General features: G+C 44.7%; 2 protein-coding genes across 3 annotated transcripts in view; both read left to right on the plus strand.

The window, feature by feature from the left end:
- Window positions 1-18,653, plus strand: part of Cfap52 (cilia and flagella associated protein 52) — a 40,977-nt gene extending 22,324 nt beyond the window's left edge. Inside the window, exons 7-14 of the mRNA XM_034508106.2 lie at window positions 3,469-3,569; window positions 4,317-4,487; window positions 7,317-7,465; window positions 11,381-11,526; window positions 12,356-12,507; window positions 15,771-15,873; window positions 16,928-17,039; window positions 18,162-18,653. Of these exons, the coding sequence (XP_034363997.1) occupies window positions 3,469-3,569; window positions 4,317-4,487; window positions 7,317-7,465; window positions 11,381-11,526; window positions 12,356-12,507; window positions 15,771-15,873; window positions 16,928-17,039; window positions 18,162-18,337 (1,110 nt within the window). The 3' untranslated portion in view covers window positions 18,338-18,653. The remainder of the gene's footprint in view (window positions 1-3,468; window positions 3,570-4,316; window positions 4,488-7,316; window positions 7,466-11,380; window positions 11,527-12,355; window positions 12,508-15,770; window positions 15,874-16,927; window positions 17,040-18,161) is intronic.
- A 2,581-nt stretch (window positions 18,654-21,234) lies between these two features.
- The window catches only part of Usp43 (ubiquitin specific peptidase 43), a 61,549-nt gene continuing 60,505 nt past the window's right edge, over window positions 21,235-22,278 (plus strand). The window contains exon 1 of one of the 2 annotated variants that reach the window (XM_034508105.2): window positions 21,235-21,856. In XM_034508105.2, coding sequence (XP_034363996.1) covers window positions 21,353-21,856 — 504 coding nt within the window. In that variant the 5' untranslated portion in view covers window positions 21,235-21,352. The remainder of the gene's footprint in view (window positions 21,857-22,278) is intronic. The other variant, XM_034508104.2, reaches the window with a different exon arrangement.

Below are 22,278 nucleotides of genomic sequence, written 5' to 3' on the forward strand. Positions count from 1 at the left end.
TTCACATGGTCAGAAAGCAAAGATCTCTTGAGGGATGGAAGCATAAGAGGTGGTAGTGAAGGTACCTTGTTGGAAAATCAAATAGTTGGAACTCTCCTTAAATGTTTGATCTCTGAAGAGAGAGGCCAAGAATGACCATGGTTTAAAGTTGGCCTATGGGATAGATACACTGTACTACATTGGAAGAAGCTGACCGTGGTGATAACAGTAATAATAAAAGCAGAATGTTTTACAAGGTCTCAATGAGAAAACAACAAAACAAATGAAACTCATCAGAGAAGAAGTAGGAGAGAAATATTGTGTGTTTGTGGCTAGGGAGACTCACTGTGGTTCAAATGTCAGTTCTTGCACTGGTGGGCTCAGGCCAGGATTCCTAGCCAGACTTGGGAGCTGGTGGCAGAAGGATCAGTAGTTCATAGTTCTCCTTGGCTATCTTGTGAATTCAGGACCAGTCTGAGCTACCCGAGTGTCTGCTAAAATGCACACACACATAACACACACACACACACACACACACACACACACACACACACACGAAGCCAGTTCTTCCAACTGGATTTAGAGATTTAATGTAATCATGACCTAAACCCAGAGTTAATTATAGGTGCTGAGAAATTGATTCTAACAGTGATAAAAAGCAGCTAAGGATCCAGAGCAGCCAGCCTACCCGCTGAAGAGCTAAGCTGGAGGAGTTAGAGGGCCCAATTCCAAAGCCTACCAGGAGTCTACAGTAATAAAGGCCGTGTGGTTTTAATGAAAAAAGCAGATAGATGAAACAAACTAGCTTAGAAGCAGACCTGCACAAAATATTCTTAAAACCGACAAAGGAGCCAAAGACAATCCAATGGAGAAAGGACAGTTCTCGCAAATGATGCTGGTACAAGTGGACACCCATGTGTTCAAAACATGAACCCCAAGCCAAACCCCTCACAGTGACCCAGACACCAACCTTAACCCTTCACAGATAAACCCAGAATGGATCACAGAGCTAAATATAATAAAATGTAAAACTTACAGAAGATAATTTTGGAAAAAATAGCATGACCTGAGGTTTAGTGATGACATATTAAATATGGCCCAGGAAAGATGTGTTAGTCAGAGTTCTCTAAGGGAACAGAACTGATAGAATGTATATGATATATTGCATATATTATATCTAATATATAATATGTATTATATTATATAAAAGATACATGTTGCATTTTATATATAAAATATATAATATATACTATATACTATATACTACATATGTACTATATATATTATATATATGATATAACATATTATATATATAATATATCATACTATGTAGTATGATATATTATAGTTTATTATATATGATTTATTTGAGACATACAGGCTGTGGTCCAACAGTGGCTGTTTCCTGAGAGAAATGCAGAGGATCTGGAGTTGTTCAGCCCATGACACTATTTGTCTCAGCTATCCCAAGTTTTGGCGATAGAGTCCCATGAAGTCCTAGAGAGCTGAACATCTTCATTCTGCATTAGAACCCCAAACAAGTAGGCTCTAACAGCAGCAAAGAATGCCTCAGGAATGGAACAGATGAACTTGCCAGCCAAGTGAGGCCAAACAGGCAAAAAAAAGCAAGTACTTCTTTTTGTTTTGTTTTGTTTTTCTGAGACAGGGTTTCTCTGTGTAGCCCTGGATGTCCTAGAACTCATTTTGTAGACCATTTCTGGCCTCGAACTCAGAAATCCGCCTACCTCTGCCTCCCAAGTGCTAGGATTAAAGGCGTGCGCCACCACTGCCCAGTGTCTTCTCTTTTTAATATGTGCTGCTACCAGAAGGTGTGGCCCAGACTTAGGGTTGGTCTTTTCATTTCAAACGACCCAATCAAGGAACCTCTTTATAGGTGTGGCCAGCTGCTGGGTCTTAGTTGATTCTAGACATAGTCAAGTTGACAATTATCAGAGCCATCACAGACTTTATGAGTCGGGCCTAGTTAACATAGAGTTTAAGCAGTACAAAAGGCGTCACCAAGAGATTGAGCGTTCAGGCCACGGAGTGGGAACATCAGGCAAAGACATCTCTGCTAATGCACACAGTGCTGTCTCTGCTCTCTTACCCTCCAGCCTTTGCTTTTCTTCTTAGACACTGTGGAATGCCTTTCAAGTGGGAACAGGCCAAAGCCAGCTTAAAGAAACTTGAAAGGGTATATTTATTTTTCAATATTCAAACCTCGGGATTTTTTGTTTCTATTTTTATTTTTGCTTTGTTGGTGGTATTGTTTTTTCTTGCGATGCTGAGGATAAAACCCAATGTTAGGCAAACACTCCTGTCATGGAGCTGTAAGCCCATCCCTCATAACTCATTAGGACAGAAGCCTACCAAATCATCAACTATGAATGTTGAATGTTTTCAAATAAAATAATAGCCATTGCCTTGGTTGGTTTTGCATAGCTATAACAGTATGCTGGAGACTGGGTGATTCATAAATGTGCAAGTTCATTTAGTTCATGATCCTGGGGCTTTTCAGAGTTCAGTGTTAGCCTCTGGTGAAGGACCATGGGCTACATCATCCCATATCCCAGAATATGAAGATAACCAACACCAAAAGAGTAAGAGTCACTTTTTACTAAGTCTGGAGATCACGGGGTCTTCCTCTCTGAGCCTTCCACGTAGCTGTAAACACAGATAGGTGAGCATTTCCGTACTGAGCTAAATTCATTGTTAGTGATATCCAACCAATGCAATCCATGGGGACAAAACTGGTTCTTGAACTACCCATGAGGCTCTGCTTCCCAGCACTGTTGCACTGGGGTATAGATTCCATCACTGACACTTGGGGGTGTCCACTCAAACCATGGCAGTTATGCACATTTTCAATTAGAACCTTTATGGAGCATACTATGAACTGGCCACCATTCCTCCAGATATTTAAAGACCGTCTGGAACTTTAAATGTGTTTCCAACTATTGGTAAGATTGTATATCATATGCCTTAGCTCAGAAAATACAGTTACCGAATGGTAAGAACTGTCCTGTGCTGTCTTTGGATGTTACATCGGACCCTGTGTTTATATGAATTATGTTCTGGTGGAAACCATGGCAACTGAAGACCCAGCTTACTGAGGCTGTGCTTCTGCCTCCTGCTGCAGCTGAGCTTGAGTGGATGGATATCTGAGCGCTAATACTCAGTATGTTCAAATGCACAGGCGACCTTAGGGAGTAAGGATGGTAAAGCTTGCCTGCTGCTTCTTAAGACATGATCTTGTAGTTGGCATTGAATGTTCTTGAGTACCAACCTGGAGGTACACTGTGATCAGCACCAAACAATATGTGCAGCCTTGAAGTGCCCTCAGCCATATTCCCTGTGTCAGGTGCTCCCTGTGTCAGATGCTCCATGTGTCGGGTGCTCCCAGTGTAAGGTGCTCCCTGCGTCAGGTGCTGCCTTGAGTTTTAATGGCAAAACCCTTTAGCCTTTTCCCAGCACTGTTTCTCCCCATAGGGAGTGTCGGCTCTCAAGTGCCTGAAGATGGGTGGTTTGTTGGTCGGCTCTGGAGCTGGCTTGCTGATCTTCTGTAAAAGCCCCAGCTACAAACCTATCAAGTAAGTTCTACACACCACACAGCTGGGGTAGGTGGAGACCCACTAAAGAGAGGTTCACTTAAATCCAACCACTAAATGGTATCAGAAAAACCATGTTGCAGGCACTGTGGCACACACCTTTGATCCCGGCATTCGGGAGGCAGAGGCATGTGGATCTCTGTGGGGTTTGCCCAGCCTGTTCTACAGAGTTCTAAGCTATTCATGGCCACACAGTGAGGCCTTGTTTAAAAGAAAAGCATATCTGGTTGAAGACTTTCATCTTGTTTTTAAGTGCGAAGCTAGGAATCACAGGGCTGGTAGTTTCTTTCCCATGAAAAAGTTTACATTAAACCAAACTAAAGTTGTTCTTCAAAACCCAGAGGCACACTGCCCTTTTGATAAGTACATGACTTTGTGTATACTATACTAAGACATGATACCGGGAATATAAAGCATCCCCCTAATTTTTAAGGTTTTCTTCAGAAATGGTTTGCTATGGACATTTGTGCCCACGAGCCTGCCTGCCTTGTACAGTTTCAGACCACATCTCCCTAACAGACCTTCCTTGACTATTATAACCTACACTGACAACCCACCCTCCTAATCATGGGTGTGCAACAGTTGGAATAACTCAGGCCTTTCCAGCTGTGTCACCCCCTTGAGGGCCTGTCCCATACCACATGACTCGTTTGTGTCATTTTCCAATCAAGTGGGCAAATGCTTGCTGGTTGAGTGACTCTGCCTCACTTTTGTGCATTACCCCCAAAGGAAAATCCAGCTGCAAGGTGGTATCACCTCTATCACGCTCCGGGGAGAAGGACACCAGTTTTTTGTAGGAACAGAAGAATCACACATCTACCGAGTTAACTTCACCGATTTCAAAGAGACTCTCATCGCAACCTGCCACTTTGAGGCTGTCCAGGACATTGTCTTTCCGTTGTAAGTAGAAGAGGACCGGTAGAATGTAGAGATTTGATGTAGCACACAAAGGAATTCCGCTCTATTCAACTGCTCTCAAGATTCCATAATAGCATTATTTTCCTGATCAAACTTTCCAAGTATACTGAATTATTTTATTGGACTTAGGAAGATTCATTTATTTTTATTTTAAGGATTATGGGTGTTTTAGCTGTGTGCATGCAGTGGCTGCAGAGGCCAGAAATGGACATCAGTGTCCCCAGAACTGGAGTGGCAGACTATTGTGAGCCACCATGTGGGCATCAGGAATCAGAACCTGGGTCTTCTGGAAGCCAGTGCTCTTAACTGCTGGCCATCTCTTCTTCTAATGGGCTTTTTTTTTTTTTTTTAAATTGCCTTTATCACAGTTACCTTTGTTTTCCTTCCTCTATGTTGGATTTTTTTTAAATGCTGGGTAAGTGTGATACACTTTTAAAGTGCTTGGGTCAGTGAGATGGTTTACTGGGTAAAGCACTTGTCTGACAAGCTAAGTTTAAGTGACTCCTTGGACCCACACACTAGAGCACCAGAACCTCTCCCACAATGCTCTTCATCCTCCACTCTCCTACTGTGGCGAAAGCACATTTGCACACATCAAGAAATACATGGGGAAACGCTGACTTCTGGAGTAAACCCAACATGGGAAGGGTGGATTCCCAGGAGAGCTTTTCTGTGTGATTTCCCAGTACCATCTGGGGTAAAAAAAAAATCACTGAAGTAAGTCTTCTCAGGGTGAATTTTGTTTAAGGCAGGGCCTCAATATCTGAGGCTAGCTGGAGTCTTGAACTCTTTCCTGATCCTCCTGGTTCCATGTCCTGAGCACTGGGGTCACAGGCGGGCATCACCGTGCACAGCTTTTTTTTTTTTTTTTTTTTTTTTTTTTTTTTTTTTTTTTTTTTTTTTTTTTTTTTTTTTTTGATGATGATGGACTTGTGGTCTCCTGGGTTGTAGTGGCTGTTTTTCCTGATAATCTCACCTAAGACAACCATCCATCGGCAGTTCTGATATTTAAAAAAGGACCTTGGGTCACTTTGTGGCACTACTTGATTTCGAAGCATGTTGTTATACTTAACAAAGTCTGCCCCATGAAGTTGGCTCGACAGTTTTTTCTCTGAGCCTCTTGTGTTTAGCCTGAACTTCAGACACCAGGATTGTGGTTCCTCAGATGCAAGCCTGTTTCAGAACTCAGACCCCCCCATGCAATGAGCTGCAGCTCTGGTTCCTGAGTCCTTTGGGTTCAGGTCTTTGGGATTTTTTCCAAGAGAGAAGAGCTGGTACCTCCCATTGAAGTGAATCTTTACTGGAAAGTGGGTCACTTTCTAACCAGGTTCAATGTTTCCTTTAAGGAGTTTGGTAGAATCAGTGTATATAGTTTTCTGGCCTTTAATCAGAACAACATGCTTAGGAATCAAGTAGTGCCACAAAGTTTTGGTGCTTTTTATAAGGATACACTTAAAGATTTTTATTCCCTCTCTCTCTGTCTTGTGCTCTCTCTCTCTCTTTCTTTCTCTCTCTCTCTCTCTCTCTCTCTCTCTCTCTCTCTCTCTCTCTCTCTCTCTGTGTGTGTGTGTGTGTGTGTGTGTGTGTGTGTGTGTGTGTGTGTGTACATGTACCTACAGAGGCCAGAAGAAGGTATCAGATCTCCTGGTCCTGGAGTTAACACAAAATTGGAAACTACTCAACTTGAGTTCTTTGCAAGAGACTCATGTGTTCTTAACCACTGAGCCATTTCTCCAGCCTCTATGAGGATATTTTTTAAACCTATATTTTCAATTTTATGTAAATGTCAACCTATTTGGATTTTGTATGACTTCATTTTCTTTGTTGTATTTATACTTTATTAATTTAAGTGTATGTGTGTGTGTACATTGGCATATATCCCATGGTACACAGAGGACAATTTTTGGGAGTTCTCCTTTGCCACCTAATTTCAACTCCGCACACAACTCTAAGTGTGCATAAGTGTCTACTTTTCCTCCTATTAATTCTAAAGTGAGTAAACTTTAAAATAGGAGAGACTCAAATATTTTTTAAACATGTTTAAGAGAAATGGAGAAATTGCTTGAGGAATGTTTAGATGAAAGGCCAGCTTTCCCAGAGACTACAGGGAACTTTACACTTACAAACCAGATGGTTTCTTTTACCCTAATATCACTCTCTTTTATATAAAAATTAGAGTAATCTACAATCGTCTGACACCTTGGTTATCTGGATCCCATTTACAAGTGGCCCTTCCCGTCCCAGCCTGACTGACCAATTACTTGGGAATACTTAGTACACGATTTCTTATTTCCTTAGAACTAAACAAAAAAGGGTGCAAATATCAATTTGACCATGGTGCCATTTTCTTCTTTGTAATCTTAATAAGACTTTAACTTCACTAGAATTTGCTTTTAAATAAAGATATATCATGGATATATATTTATCTCTAGAAATGCTACTTGGCTAGGTGCACACAGGCCTCCAGACTAAACCAGATATATACCTCATATACACAGATGCTTGTGTTTGTGTCAACCAAACCCCCAAAAGAAAAGAAGTAACGGAGGAATATGATGATGTCTCTAATTTAATCAAGATTTAGAAAGATTCTAAATCAGCTTTCTCTTTATAAAAACTTTGTTCCAAGATGACAAGAGATTTTTTGATAGAGAATGTAAGGAATTGGGTGTCTCTCCACACAAGAAATCTCTAACATCACACCTTTAGGTAACCAGCATCCAAAGGGCATGCTGGCCCACATCCTTACGAGGCACATTTAATACCAAATGCTATGTATCTTTGATGGCTGCACCTCTTATTCCTTTGTAGTGGTACTGCTGAGCTGTTTGCTACCTGTGCCAAGAAAGACATCAGGGTGTGGCACACCATGTCCAAACGGGAGCTGCTTCGGATCACTGTGCCCAACATGACCTGCCATGGCATCGACTTCATGAGAGATGGGAAGAGCATCATCTCAGGTAACAGGATGTGTGTAGTGGCACACGATTAAGAGGTGGAGGTTATCCTTGAGTTCTAGAGGCCAGCCTGTGCTACATGAGACCCTGTCTTAAACCAACAACCAAACAACAGAAGACTTGGTAGTTGCTTCCAGTGGAGGTTTAGATCCGGGTTCTGGGTGAGGTTTCAATTATTACATCTGTATTCTTCTCTATTGTCTGCGTAGGATCTTCAGGGCAGCCTTCTGCCATCCACCCTCCTGCCCTTACGGGCAGTAGTTCTCAACCTTCCATATGCAGAGCCAAGAAAAGAGGGGATGGGCTTCTAGGTCTCTGTTTCTATAGCTTTACTCAGACTCACTTGGCTTTTCCTCTGATTAAACCTTTTATACACCTCCACATGTTGTGGTGCTCCCCCCCCCAATTATTTTCATGACCATAAAATTATTTTGTTGCTACTTATAATATTCCTACTGCTATGAATTATAACATAAATATCTGATATGCAGCATATCTGATATGTGACCCCTGTGTGTATGGGTGTTTTGCATGCATGTATGTCTGTGTACCACATGCTTGCCTGGTGTCCACAGAGATAAAAAGAAACCACTGGATTCCCTGTTAACTGGAGTTACAGGTGTATAGGTACAAGGAATTAAACCTGGGTCCTCTGGAAGAGCAGCCTACCATTCTTAACCACAGAGCCATCTCTCCAGTTTTTAAAAGAAAAAAAAAAAATAATAGTTTATGCCAAACTAATGGGGCTTTTTTTTTTTGTTTTCTTGGTTTTGTTTATTTTTTAAGTTTTATTTATTTTATTTATATGAGTACACTGTAGCTGTCTTCAGACACACCAGAAAAAGGAATTGGATCCCATTACTGATAGTTGTGAGCCACCATGTGGTTGCTGGGAATTGACTCACAACCTCTGGAAGAGCAGTCAATGCTCTTAACTACTGAACCATCTCTCCAGTCCCAAACTAATGTTTTAACATAAACAATAGACACTATGAGCTGAGTGGTGAACACCTTGTATTCTAGCATAGGAAGGTACAGGCAGAGAGATTAGGAGTTAAAGATCATTCTTGGTTACATAATAAGGTTGGTGCTAGCCCAGGCTACAGGATACCCTGACTCAAGAAACCAACCTCCTCCCAAATTATAGATATCACATTAGTCCCCCTCTAAATATTTCAGTATATGTCTCTAAAAATATTTTCCTATGAAACAATAGTCTCTTAATATCATCTTATGAGTAACCTGTATCAAATTTCCCCATTAGTCAAAAATAAATGTATTGGTTTACATCAGGGGAAAGCCAAGTTGATCTGAGTGAAGCTGTTAAAACAGATCTTGGGGCCCATCCCCTCTTTTCTTGGCTCTGTTTCCTCCTTGCCCTCTCCCCTTCTCCCATGTCTTTCCCCTTGAGTGGCTTTCATTGTATCCAGAACTGACAAGTCCTTGGACAAGGGGATCTTAGAGTCATCCCCGCTCCCACTCTTTCTCCTACACCCTTATCCATGTGCTCCAGTGGCTCCAGCTCAAAGAACAGCCATAGGTCCATCACTGGTTGCCTTCTCCACCCTGGTCCTTGCCATAGGCCGTACTTCTAGATCTCTCCAGTAGTTTCTTTCTTTTCTTCTTTCTTCCCTTCTGTCTTCCTTTTAAAGATTTATTTATTTATTTAATGTACATGTGTGCTCTGTTTTCATGTACACCAGAAGAGGGAATCAGATGGTTGTGAGCCAGCCACCATGTGGTTGCTGGGAATTGAACTCAGGACCTCTGGAAGAGCAGTCAGTGCTCTTAACCACTGAGCCCATCTCTCCAGCCCCTCTCCAGTAGTCTCTATCACTCTTGCTTGCCTCTACCCTTGCCAACCTATCTTTCCCCCAGTCAATTCTCTACATATCAAAAATCTATTTTAAGACATCAAATTAGGTCTTGCCATTTGCAGGGCTTTTCAAGCCTCCCCCTCCCACCCAACAAAGACAAAGTCCCAGCAAGCACATACAAGTCCCTGTAGGACCTTCTCTACTCCACTCCCCACTTTTTATATCTTCTCAACTTGCCCCCACCCCCACCCCAGGCCACACTTGCACACTGGACATGCAGGTCTTACTTTAGATGTTCAGTTGGCCTGGAATGTTCTTCCTCTAGACACCACCATGGCTTGCCTCTTCCTTCCCTTTCATGTCCTCAAGTCTTCGATGAAATGGGATCCACCTTGGGCATCCTATTTAAACTTGCTAAGCTCAAGAGACAGCACTAAGGCCGACAGCAAATGCCTGCTGCACACAGCCCTGGGGGAAAGGTATTCCAGGAAGAGGGACTAGCAAGTGCAGAGGTTTCCAGGTAGAAAAGCATTTGGTGTGTTTAAGGGGTAGCACGAATGTCAGTGTGTCTGAAGCTCATCAGTCACAGGAGGAAACGTGGCCTCAGTAAGAATGGTAGCAAAGAGGATGAAGAAGTAGGTGGGCACCAGGTACGAGTTAGTGTTCAGACTAGAGTTGGATTTGGGGGCTGGAGAGAAGACCCATTGGTTGGAAGTACGTACTGGTCTTGCAGAGTTCACTTCCCAGCACCTATGCAAGGCAGGTCACAAATGCTCCTTAATTTAGGTCCAGGGGATCTGATGCTCTCTTCTACCCTTCTTGGGCACCTGAATTTACATGTACACAATCCCACACATATATACATGCTTTTAAAAAAATCAGTAATTTTTAAAAGTTGGATTTTAATTCTAGAATAGTCTGGAAAACTTTGGGTAGGTCTTGATCAGAAAGGTGACTTGGTTTTTTTTTTTTTTTTGGTTTTTCCATACAGGGTTTCTCTGTATAGCCTTGGCTGTCCTGGAACTCACTTGGTAGACCAGGTTGGCCTCAAACTCAGAAATCCGCCTGCCTCTGCCTCCCAAGTGCTGGGATTAAAGGCGTGCGCCACCACTGCCCGGCAACTTGGTTTTTAAAAAGTGCATCCCAACCTCTAATAGATGACTAATTGTAAGCAGGAATGAAAGGAAGGAGCTATTGAGAGGACTCAGATCAGGCTGTAGCTGGAATGGGGTGGCACCAGCCAAGGTCGAGGAAGGAGATCAGAGGCTGGGTATTGTAACAGAGATAACGGACTTCCCTGATGGATTGACCATTGCACTGGGCTGTGTGGTTTGCAAAGTAGAGGAATCAAGGGTGACTCTAGGTTCTTTGCTTGAGCAACAAAGTGGTGACAACTTTTATTGAGGTGGCAAGATGGTGAGAATAGGGGAAGGAGTCTAGGATTTAAAGGTGGGGGAAAGATGGGGGCGTGGACTTGGGAGGCTGAGACACTTGAGAACTCAGGGTGAGCAGCCTGGGCTACATAATGAAACTTTGTCTCAAATAACAATGACAATGGGGAGATGAGAAGGCAAGAGTTTATTTGGAACTGTGAACTGATGCATCCCGGGTGTGGTAACAATTATGTGGGTGACAGGCAGGGGTGGCACACACCTTTAATCCCAGTACTTGGGAGGCAGAGGCAGCCAGATCTCTGTGAATTCAAAGCCAGCCTGGTCTACAGAGTAAGTTCCAGGACAACTAGGGCTACAAAGAGAAACTCTGTCTCTAAAAACAACAACACAATGAAAAACATACATGGATGAAGGTAGAGGCCTACAACTCAGGCAAGTCAGAACAGGGCTCATTCCCTGCTTGCGATTCACTATAGGAAGGTGCACTCTAGTCAAACCTCTTCATCTCCCTTTCCAGGTGTGACCAGTTTGGGAGGTTGGGGACAAGGCCATAAGAGTATTGACAGCTGCTAGGGCAAGCCTTTCAGTTCATTGCTACCTTCTCTTCCAGTTTTTATTCCTATTAGTGATTCAGGTGGGTGTCAGTCTGCAGAGAAAGGTGGTATCTTGCCTGGGCCAACCTGCCTTTCGTCTCCTTCTCCTGTCAGCATGGGATGATGGAAAAATCAGAGCCTTTGCTCCAGAGTCAGGTCGGCTTATGTACACCATTAACAGTGCTCACAGGATCGGAGTGACGGCCATTGCTACCACCAGTGACTGTAAAAGGATCATCAGCGGTGGAGGAGAAGGGGAGGTACGGTTCTAAAATGACATTTTTTTTAAAAAGCCTTTAATTTCAGAGCAACTAACTCAAAGGAGGCTATCTACTTTTCACTTTTCTTTGTTTTAAATTTATTTTTATGTATATGGATGTTTGCATGTCATGTGTCTATGTCATGTGTGTGCAGTGCTGCAAGAGGCTGGAAGAGGGCATAGGATCCCCTGGGGCTGGAGTTACAGACAGCTGTGAGCCACTACGTGGGTGCTGGGAATAAAACCCAGGTCCTCTGGAAGAGCCGGCAGTGCTCATAACTGCCGAGTCCTTTTGTCAGCCTCTCCATTTCATTTTTAAATACGTACCTGCACTAAAATTCAGAGACTCTTTCTCAATATATAAAAGACAATGGCTATTTGATCCTCTGAGGATGAATAACATCAGTTTCCAATGATTAAAACTGAATAGCTGATATGAAAGTTTAAATATGGCCCTGGGTAGCGAGAGCTTTCCTGATGGCATGAGAAATTGGAGAGCCATGCTCAGCAGACGTGAGGAGACAGGTTCTTCCTCTGGGCTTAGCAGAGGCCCTCACAATATTGATTTCTCATGGCAGGAGCCTGATTATTTTCTCCCAAAGTAGAAGCAGGTCTGGATATTGGTAGCAGCACCATTTACTACTCATGGGAAGATGGTCACAACTCATACTCATTCCTGCCCGGAAGTGTTGCATTCCCACCCTATCTGGCTAAAAATGGGAACAGTGTTAAATAAGTCCCACCCAGCAGAGATAGAAACATTGTATCTTTCTTGATCCCTTTTCAAAGTCCTGGGTTTGTGTTGCTAGGCAGTGCTTTGGTGCCCACAGGTGAGGGTATGGCAGATAGGCTGCCAGACTCAGAAGCTGGAGGAGGCTCTGAAGGAGCACAAGTCTTCTGTGTCCTGTATCAGGGTGAAGAAGAACAATGAGGAGTGTGTCACTGCCAGCACTGATGGGACATGCATCATTTGGGACCTTGTGTAAGTATCTGGGATGGGTAGGGAGGACAGCACAACACTTACAAAAACCCAAACACTGCCAGCATTCTACTGAGCATAAGCAAAGATCCCGAGGAGGTTGTTTTAGTCTCTTTTCTCATTGTTGTGACAAAATATTTCACAAAAGCAACTTAAGGAATAAAGGGTTTATTTTGGCTCGTGGTTTGAGAATACAGTCCATTACGGTGGGGTGTGTGTGGCTTTAGTTTTATTTTTACATGTATGAGTGTTTTGGCTGCATATGCGTCTATGTACCATATGCACGCTTGGTGCCTGCAGAGACCAGAAGAAGGCATCAGTGCTCTTGCACTTGGAGTGATCGATAGTTGTGAGCACCATGTGGGTGCTAGAAGTGCACCTTGTTCTTCTGGTCTTCTGGAAGAGCAGCCAGTGCCCTTAACCACTGAGTCATAGCTCCAGTCCCACATTCTCATTCTTATCCATTCAAGGATCCCAGATTTAAAAAAAAAAAAATAAGGCATCCAGGTGGCCTTTCCTATTCAATTGTCCCTGCCTGTTAACATTCTTACAGATGTGCCCAAATGTGTATCTCCTAGGTGATGCTAAATCCAGGCAAGTTGACAATGAAGATTAACCATGACAGCAGGAAGAGGTTCTGAGAAGACCTTGGTCTCCTGGGCTGTGCAAGGGTTATTTATAGATTCCAATAGGGGAAATATGGTCTCCAGGAAGAACTAAATACCAGGCAGGGAAGTAGTTTTACAGATATATGTGGCAGCGCATGACTTAATGTGAATCCATTCAACCTAAATGTTGCAAATTAACAAGGAAAGTTACAGGGCAAGACGTTCTTCTTGTCATTCTGCTAGGTCATGAGTCTGCCCTGGGAGGAAGCATTGGGAGGGGCATCCTGCGCTGGCCACATTCCCAGGGACTGCTTACATTGTAAGTCACAGACCCACAATGCCAAACTATTCAGCCCCAAACATGTGAACTCCACCATAGGAGTCATTCAGAGAGTTTTCAAAGCTGATTTTAAAATTTTTGGCTGTTGATTTTTTTTTTTTTTCTGTTTTCTTATTTTGGAACCAGACTCTTTACCTCAATCTTCCTTCAACCCATCACTCCCATACCACCCCTGGGATGCACACCATTTGCATAACTGTCCAAAGAGGCTGAACTAAGTACAGAGGGACAAAGGGGGTACAGATGATCAAAGACTATGTCCCTCCTTTTTTGAGATGGGGTACCATTGTGCTGTTCAGGTTGGTCTTGAATTCATTGGCTCAAGAGATCCTTTCAGGTCAGCCTCTCAAGTGGCTGTGAGTGAAGGTGTGTGTCACCATGCCCTGCTGAACTGTTTGTTCCTGCTTGGAGAGAGTGGGGCGAGGACTGAGGCAAAAGCAGAACATTTCTGGTTAAGTTATTAAAAATCTAAATGCAGGGCTGTGGATACAGTCTAGATGCTAGGAGTCTAAGCACAGGGACCTGACTGGTGCACACTTAGAATCTCAGCACTTGGGAGGTGGAGGCAGGAGGATCCCTTGGGCTTTCTGTAGCTGAACCAGTGGATCTAGGATCAGTGAGAGATCCTGCCTCAAAAAAAAAAAAAAAAAAAAAAAAAAAACCCAAGGTGGAGAGCCATTGAGGCAGACAACCAACGTCAACTTCTGGCCTCCACATGTACATTTACACATACACACACACACACACACACACAGGCAAAGCAAAACAAAACAAAATCCCAAATTCTAAAGCAAAGCAAACTGGTTTTCTAGATGGGCCTAACTCCAACTTGGCTTTCCACTCACTGGGAGATTCCCATCCCACCTCTCTCTTTCTTCTGTCTGAGACAAGGTCTCACTATGTAGCCCTGGCTGTCCTGGAACTCACTATGTAGACAACACCTCTGTCCCCAAGAGCTCTGTATGTAGCTTTTCATTGAACAGATTTAGATGGCACCTGTGTTTCTTCATGTCTAATAAGTTCCAATGTGGAGTTACTGATTCAAGGCTCATACCCATAGACATGTGACCTCTGCACTGGGAAAGTGTGCACCATGAAGGAGTATCTGAGTTTATTTTAGTGGCTGGCTTGTGACTGCCTCAAATCTTTAACACCTTCCTTTTGTGCAGCAGGAATATTTAATGTGTGCCAAAAGTCTTTAAAAATCCTCAGCTCAAATACTGTGTTTGAAAGCTCCCAGTATGAGAAGAAATTGCAGAGGGTGCATTTTCAGCCAGGAGCTGGGCCTGTGAAACAGCCACCGGCACACTAGATACAGCCATGCTTCTTGAACAGGCATCCTAATCTGAAAGTCCTCTAAAACCTCTCTCTCTCTCTCTCTCTGTTTCTCTCTCTCTCTCTTCCCTCCCTCCCTTCCTTCATCTTTTCTTTTTATATATCATGTTAATAATGACAAAAAGTTTCAGAGTTTAGACTATTTTAGATTTCCAATTTTCAGATTAGGGAGGTTTAGGTGGAAAAGTCTATGCATATTCCTGAATCCACCAAAGTCTCATATATACTGTTTTTCCATGGCACCTAAGGTAGGGGTTCTCAAACTTGTGTGCATGTAACAATCAGTGGAATGGCTGGTTTCAGATACAGATCTCTGGGCCTCCATCCCAAACTTCTGACGGGCCCAAGACTATCCCTTTGAAACAAGCTTTCCCCACCCTTTGCCACGCAGTTTCCAGGGACTACCACTTGACTCCAATGGTGGCCTTGAGAATCAGGGTTATTGTGTGAGAGATGATGGGTTGCATCTGAACCTGCATCTTCTCCGAGGAAGGGGTATCACCTTTTGCCTATGTCTTTTTACTGACAGATGTAGTGAGAGGAGACATAAGGAGACATAAGTACAGGACAAAGCAGCCAGGTGTCTATTTAAAAAAAAATTTTTTTTTTTTTTTTTAAATAATCACATGTACGTACATGTTTAGCCAAAAGAGGGCATCAGATTTCTTGGAACAGATTTATAGGCAGTTTTGTGAGTGGCCTGATGCCAATTCTGGGACTCAAACTCGGGTCCTCTGCAAGAGCAGTACACGATCTTAACTGAACCATCTCTCCAGCTCTGCAGACTTCTGTTTTGATAAACAAAAACAAAAACAAACCAACCAAACACCCCCCCCCCAACCCAAGTGCTATTGTGTAAGCAGCATGAGAAGTGAGAGAAAAATCAACCCCTTCTAAGCTTTCCCAACTGCACACTTTGTAATAAATAAGTATTTTTTAGGGGAAGCAAAGTCAGGTTCCAGAGCGTTTGAATTTATTTCCAGGCGACTTAGAAGGAATCAGATGATCCTGGCCAATACCCTATTCCAGTGTGTGTGTTACCACCCAGAAGAATTCCAGATCATCACCAGTGGCACAGACAGAAAGGTAGGTGCAGGCTGCCCTCCACAGCCTACAGTTTCATGCCTACAGATTCAATCACTTGTAAATGCCTGGAAATTGCTTGGGGTAGGGTTTGGGGGTGAACTGTATCTTTACTCAATCTTTTTTTCCAACATGTCCAGGACTTATTTTTTTTTAGGTCATTATGTCTTAAACAGAATAACAGCTAGTCATGTAGTGTTTGCATGATGTGATAACAGTTTTCTAAGCAATCTAGAGAAGACTTAGTACAGTACACAGGCGGAGGATGTGCATAGGTTAGATGCAAACGGTGTGCAAGCATGTTGGCATTTTGACCCCCATGGGTGATTCTCTGGCCCTACACAGTCAGTGCAGTCAGAGGAAAGTATCCCCTTCTCAGCAACTGTCTCTTCTTGCTCCCCAACATGGTCTCCCTTCCCAGGCAGGGACCAAGATTAGGTTTTCAGGTTCTTAAAATCTCACCCTCTGGAATATGTTGCTGATTTTAGGCCACAAAGGCAAGTTGTAGTTTAGCTTTGGCGGTGGATAAAGATGGGAGGCACGCAGGGGTGGGGTGGGGTGGGGGGTGGGTGGGAGCAAGATGATATCCAGTCCAGTCACAGGACAGGTGGGGTGGGGGCGGGGAGTGGGGCGAGGAGGAGGGTGAGTGACTTAGCAAAGCCCGGTCTCCAGAACTCTCATTCCCCATCCTCCAGAAAGAACTTTCCCTCCCACTGGGCCTGCAGCTTGGCCCTCCTCCTCAGGTCTCAGGAGCAGAGCCATCTATTTTACACGTGGCAGCAGACTCAATCTGCTTTGCCTTATCAAAAAATCTTCGTCGAAACCCAGGTTTATCACATATCAACATCTCTTTAAATAGCATGCAAACTTCAAAACCAATACTAAAAGTAACGAAATGGTTCCTCCACCCCCTCGCCATGGCCTATTTATAATTCCAACTGGTCCCCTCCCATGGTGTATTTTTGCTACTTTCTATATAAAGTGGAGGCATCTTTTGTTAACATATGTGTGGATGATTCCACTGACTCCCGTCTAACTCCTCTCTCCTGCATTCCAGATTGCTTACTGGGAAGTATTTGATGGGTCAGTAATCAGAGAGCTGGAAGGTTCCTTGTCTGGGTCCATCAATGGTATGGATATCACTCAGGAAGGAGCACACTTTGTTACAGGTTAGTCTTGAATAAGATAAGTAAACCACGGTTGTCTTACTTGGAGGGCAAGGAACGCTTAGGGGGTGGGGGTGGGGGAGTCAGGAGAGCTAGTAGAAGGTCTCAAGGACATCTAGGTTACATTCAGCCCAGAACAGCCCACCACCAAAGCTGGAAAGATCCAAAAGTCACACTTCAATGAAGGATGACATGTGCGCAGGGCACAGAGAAAAGCTAAGCTTTATATGCCTGTTTGCTTTTTTGAGCAGAAATGAGGCTTTAAATGTCCCAAGCTTTCTACTTGCTTTTCTTTGCATTTTTTTTTTGGGGGGGGGGTGGTTGTTTTTATTTGTTTTGAGATAGGGTCTTATTATATGTAGCTCAGGCTGACCTTGAATTAGTGATCTTCCTGCCCCAGGCTCCTGAATGCTAGGATAATAATAGGTAGACCACCTGCTCTCTTTTTCACTCAGTGCCTAACCATCACAGTTTGCTTTGTTACTGAATTCAGTGATGTCTGGGGGCATTTACTACAGGAGGCCAATGGAACAGCATTAATACAATTTCCTGCCAGGCTCTTTGATTCTCCAGGACATTTATAAGTGCTTCAAGTAAATCAAAGTTCCATAAGCACACTGACTTAAAAAAAAAAAAAAAAAGTACATGCCTTTAATCCCAGCATTCAGGAGGCTGAAGCAGGGGGATCTCTGTGAGTTGGAGGCCAGTCTGGTCTACAAAGCAAGTTCCAGGACAGCCAGGGATATTACACAGAGATGTAATGTAATATATCACCTTAGCCGTAATACATTTACCTAAAAAAAAAAAAAAAAAAAAAAAAAAAAAGATATCAAACTAGATATACTGGGTACCCATCAATGTGCCTATACCTCTGCATTTGCAAACAGAGGAAGGAGATAAAATGCTGTTGTGTTTAGTGGTTAATCCTGGGTGATACTTTCCTTTCCACTCTAAATTTACTAGAACATAGATTTTTTTTTTTAGATCAAAAAAAGCTTTACATAAATATGGATTTTTCTTCCTTCAAGTTGGCACGTGGGACACTGTGTTGAAAATGAAGCAGTTCTATGAGGCCAGGGCTGTTCAGTGAGTCCCTGTCAGCAATGCCATGCAATTGCTTTTCAGGTGGACATGACCATCTGGTCAAAGTCTGGGACTACAATGAGGGTGAAGTGACTCACGTCGGGGTGGGGCACAGCGGCAACATCATGGCCATGCGGATAAGCCCAGGAAACCAGTACATCGTCAGTGTGAGTGCGGACGGGGCCATCTTGAGGTGGAAATACCCATTTGCTTCATGAAGCGCTCTGGATCTCCCCAGCTTCCACCCTGTATCTAGCACAGTCCTGCCCAGGACCAAGTTTGGATAACTCTAGAACCCGTTTTGATTTCTCACACCTATTTTTGTTCTATAGTCAAAATACTTTATCTTGAAGTTACTTGTTTCCTTTTTTACAATATGTCTTACTATCTTAAATTGTATGTCGAAATTGAAATATGATAAAGTTTATCCAGTATATATGTATGTATATATATATATATATACATATATATATATATACATACACATATATGTTCTTTCATATTATTAATAAATTTGAAGGTGCTATCCTCTGACCATGATCTCTTTTCTGTGTCTCACAAAATCCAGATCCATAGGCATTCCTCCTGAGCTGTTCCCAGAGAGGGATGCTATTTCCTTATAAAAATAAGATGAGGACGGATCACCTGTGTGTGGCGGTGAGTGCGGGGCCAGGGCCTCGCACACAGGGCTAATCCCCCTAGCCCAGACTTACCCTTTAAATGATCGGTTCACTGGTGAAGTGGTATGAGCAGTCAGGCTTGAAGCCAGGTCTTTTCGCAGGTGTACTAGTTAACTCTTGTATAGCTTGTGTCCACATATCTGACAGCAGTGATCTAACGAGCAGTGACTCATGGCTGTGTAGGGTTTGAACTGTGGTGGCTTTGCCCCAGGCACTTGAGGAGAGCCTCTTGGTGAAGCATACATACTCAGTCACTGAAGATAGGAAGGAGAGAGGGATGCAGGGGGCTCTCCTTATCCATTTTATTCCCTCCAGGCCCCTAGGTCATATGATGGTGTCTCTCATATTTAGAGAGTCTTTACCAACTTAATTAACCCTCTCAAGAATCGACCTTACAGTCTCATCCAGAGGTATGCTTCCAATCTCCAGCTTTAAAATATTTTTATTTATTTATTTATTAGTATGTGTCCATGCTATAGCACGCATATGAAAGCCTAAAGACAATTCGGGGTAGTCCTCTCTTCGCATCTTGTGGTTCACAGAGATCAAACTCAGGTTGTCAGGCTTGGTAGCCAGCAACCTTACCTGCTCTATTATATCCCAAAGACCCTCTGATTGATTTTATATATATATCCCTAGCTGTCCTGGAACTCATTCTGAGACCAGGTTGGCCTCGAACTCAGAAATCTGCCTGCCTCTGCCTCCCAAGTGCTGGGATTAAAGGCGTGAGCCATCACTGCCTGGCACTCCCAGGTGATTTTTAATTTGATCGAATTGATCAAAATTAATCAAAATTGATCAAAAATTAGCCTTTACAGCAAACTCATAGAACAATTTCAGCTCCAGTTTTTGACTTTGCCAAGTAAGAATAGATCTCTGCTCGGACATTGTGAGCCCTGTGTGAGCTGAAGTGGTTGATACTGCATCATGGCACTCCCCACAGAGTTAAACACCAGTGCTTCATCAAGTTGTGTTAGCCAGGTGTGGAGACACACACCCAGGATTCCAGCACTCATGAGGCTAAGGTTGAGAGCGAGAGTTCCAGACAAACCTCAGCTACACAAGTGTGACAGACTCCCTCCCCTCTCAACAACACCCTAGCAAAACAAAAGCAACAAATCACCTAAAACTGTCACCAAACAAAACCTCCCTGCGAGTTTGAGATCTTGACATGATCTCAAAGTGAAACAGGGGGGATGATTTATCAGTGTCAGCCAAGACCATGGTGTCTTCAGTACAGCAGGGTGATGAAATGAACCTTATAAATTAATTAACCAGGTGGATATCTTTCCCAAGAAGGTAGATGGTGGCCTTTTACACTTCAAGTCTCCACATTACATTTCTTCTTTATCCTTAACTTATACAGCTTTTTGGCACAGAGGTAACTGCTGCAATCCTATGTGAAGATCGGGGAGGATACTTAATAAATGATGACCACTTATTTATTAAATAGCAAGTCACATTTTTGGGGGGGGGGGGTTCTGATGTAATTCTGACTCCAGAAAGCTACAAACCGATGAGAAATTCATTTTGCAAGACTTTGCCTGATTAATTATAAACCTGACGGTTAAGGCATAAAAGGAGCAGAGGCCTCCAGGGTTACCCCGGGAATCAAGGGCGGGGCAAGGCCAAACTAATTCTGATTGGGTAAGGATACAGCCAGGATTTTGCGTGGAGGAGAGAAGCAGCAACCGAGTAGGGGGCGCGCCTGAGAACCGGAAAACTTCCTGCCGAGCAAACATTAGGGTTGTAAAAGGGCCTGAACTCTGCAGTGCACCTAGGGAGGGTCGAATTCCGGTTCCTCTCCTTTCATAGTCTCAACCTCTCCGAGCTCCCTTCACCAATGAAAACCAGGACAATCAAATCTCCCAAGTTTTGGGGAAATGACTGTAACCTATTGTGCTATTAAAAAAACAAAACAAAACAGCAAGGAAAAGAAAACAAACTCCCAACCCACTAGCACTTTCACTCCCAGTTCAGGTCCTGGGGTGACCCGTGTAGGCAAAGGCTGCAAGGAAGTGGCGCCCACCTGACCGCACACAGCTGAGCCTGGGCTCCCCACCCGCACAGCTGCCAGCGCACGCTTCTCAGGACACAGGGCTTGAACAGGGGCAGCGCTCGCCGGTCACTTTTCTTAGTCTTCACCTGGCTTCCCCGACTAGAAACTTAGCCAGAGCCAGGGCTTTGCTTCCCAGGGCGCTTCTGAAGGTTCCATCCCCGGGTTATCTCTGCAGTTTAGTGATGGGCGGGGAAGGACTGTTCCAAGGCGGGAAGGAAGGGCGGGGAAGCCCACTAGGCGGGCTCCGGGGAAGTGCATTCCCAGCCCGAGCCGAGGGGGCGGGAGCCGGGCGGCCCGAGCTGCCCTGGGGCCGGATTCCCGCGCTGGGCGTGGCGTGACGGCCCCGCCCCTGGCTCCGCCCTCTCCCGGTGTCCGCACACCTGGCTCTCAGGTAGCCGGCGCCCGGCGCCTCCGGGAGGCGGTGGGGACCGGGAAGCTGCCGGTCCACCTCGGGCCCCGGGGGCTGTGCTCCCGGACCACCCTGCGTGGTCAGCATGGATCCGGGCGCGGGGGACGCACTGGGAGAGGGGCCGCCCGCGCCCCGGCCCCGCCGCCGCCGTTCCCTGCGCCGCCTGCTTAACCGCTTCCTGCTAGCTCTGGGCAGCCGCTCCCGCTCGGGGGACTCGCCTCCCCGGCCCCCGGCCCAGCCCAGTCCCTACGATGGCGATGGAGAAGGGGGCTTTGCCTGTGCCCCGGGCCCGGCACCAGCCGTTGCGGGGAGCCCAGGGCCAGATCGTCCTCCGGGATCTCAACCCCAGATATCTTCAGGTGACGGGGCGCGTCCGCCCGGCGCTCAGGGTTTGAAGAACCATGGCAACACCTGTTTCATGAACGCGGTGGTGCAGTGTCTCAGCAACACCGACCTGCTGGCCGAGTTCCTAGCGCTGGGGCGCTACCGGGCGGCGCCCGGCCGCGCCGAGGTCACCGAGCAGCTGGCGGCGCTGGTGCGCGCGCTCTGGACGCGCGAATACACGCCCCAACTTTCCGCAGAGTTCAAGGTAGGCAGCGCCAGCCGCCCGCAGCCTCCTCCGACCCTTCTGGTTTCGGTTCTTGAAAAGGCGTGTGAACCACCAGCCAAATCGGGTTCTTGTGGGGTTAGCGGGGAGGTCTTCGGTAGACACAAATTAGCTAGCCCAGCCTTAGGTTACCGCCTTTGTTTTGAGGTGACGTTTACATTATCACTTGCAAATGTTTTCTTTAGAAATTAGTTTCTCCCTGGTATTTTGAGCTGAGGTGGAGAAAGCCGGCAACCTTAAGTGTGTCGAGCAGTTTTGTGGTTAAAAGCAGTTGTTGAAGGAGTGCAGGTTTGCCGGCCAGGGTGAATTAGAGCTTCGGATATGGAAGGATGTAGAGTGGGAAGTTGGTCCTTGAAGGCCAAGCTTGGGGAAGGAGGAGATACAAGCGTGGTGAACAGAATGCT

Source organism: Arvicanthis niloticus, chromosome 6 (genome assembly GCF_011762505.2).
Source record: "Arvicanthis niloticus isolate mArvNil1 chromosome 6, mArvNil1.pat.X, whole genome shotgun sequence".
Classification (NCBI taxonomy): domain Eukaryota; kingdom Metazoa; phylum Chordata; class Mammalia; order Rodentia; family Muridae; genus Arvicanthis; species Arvicanthis niloticus.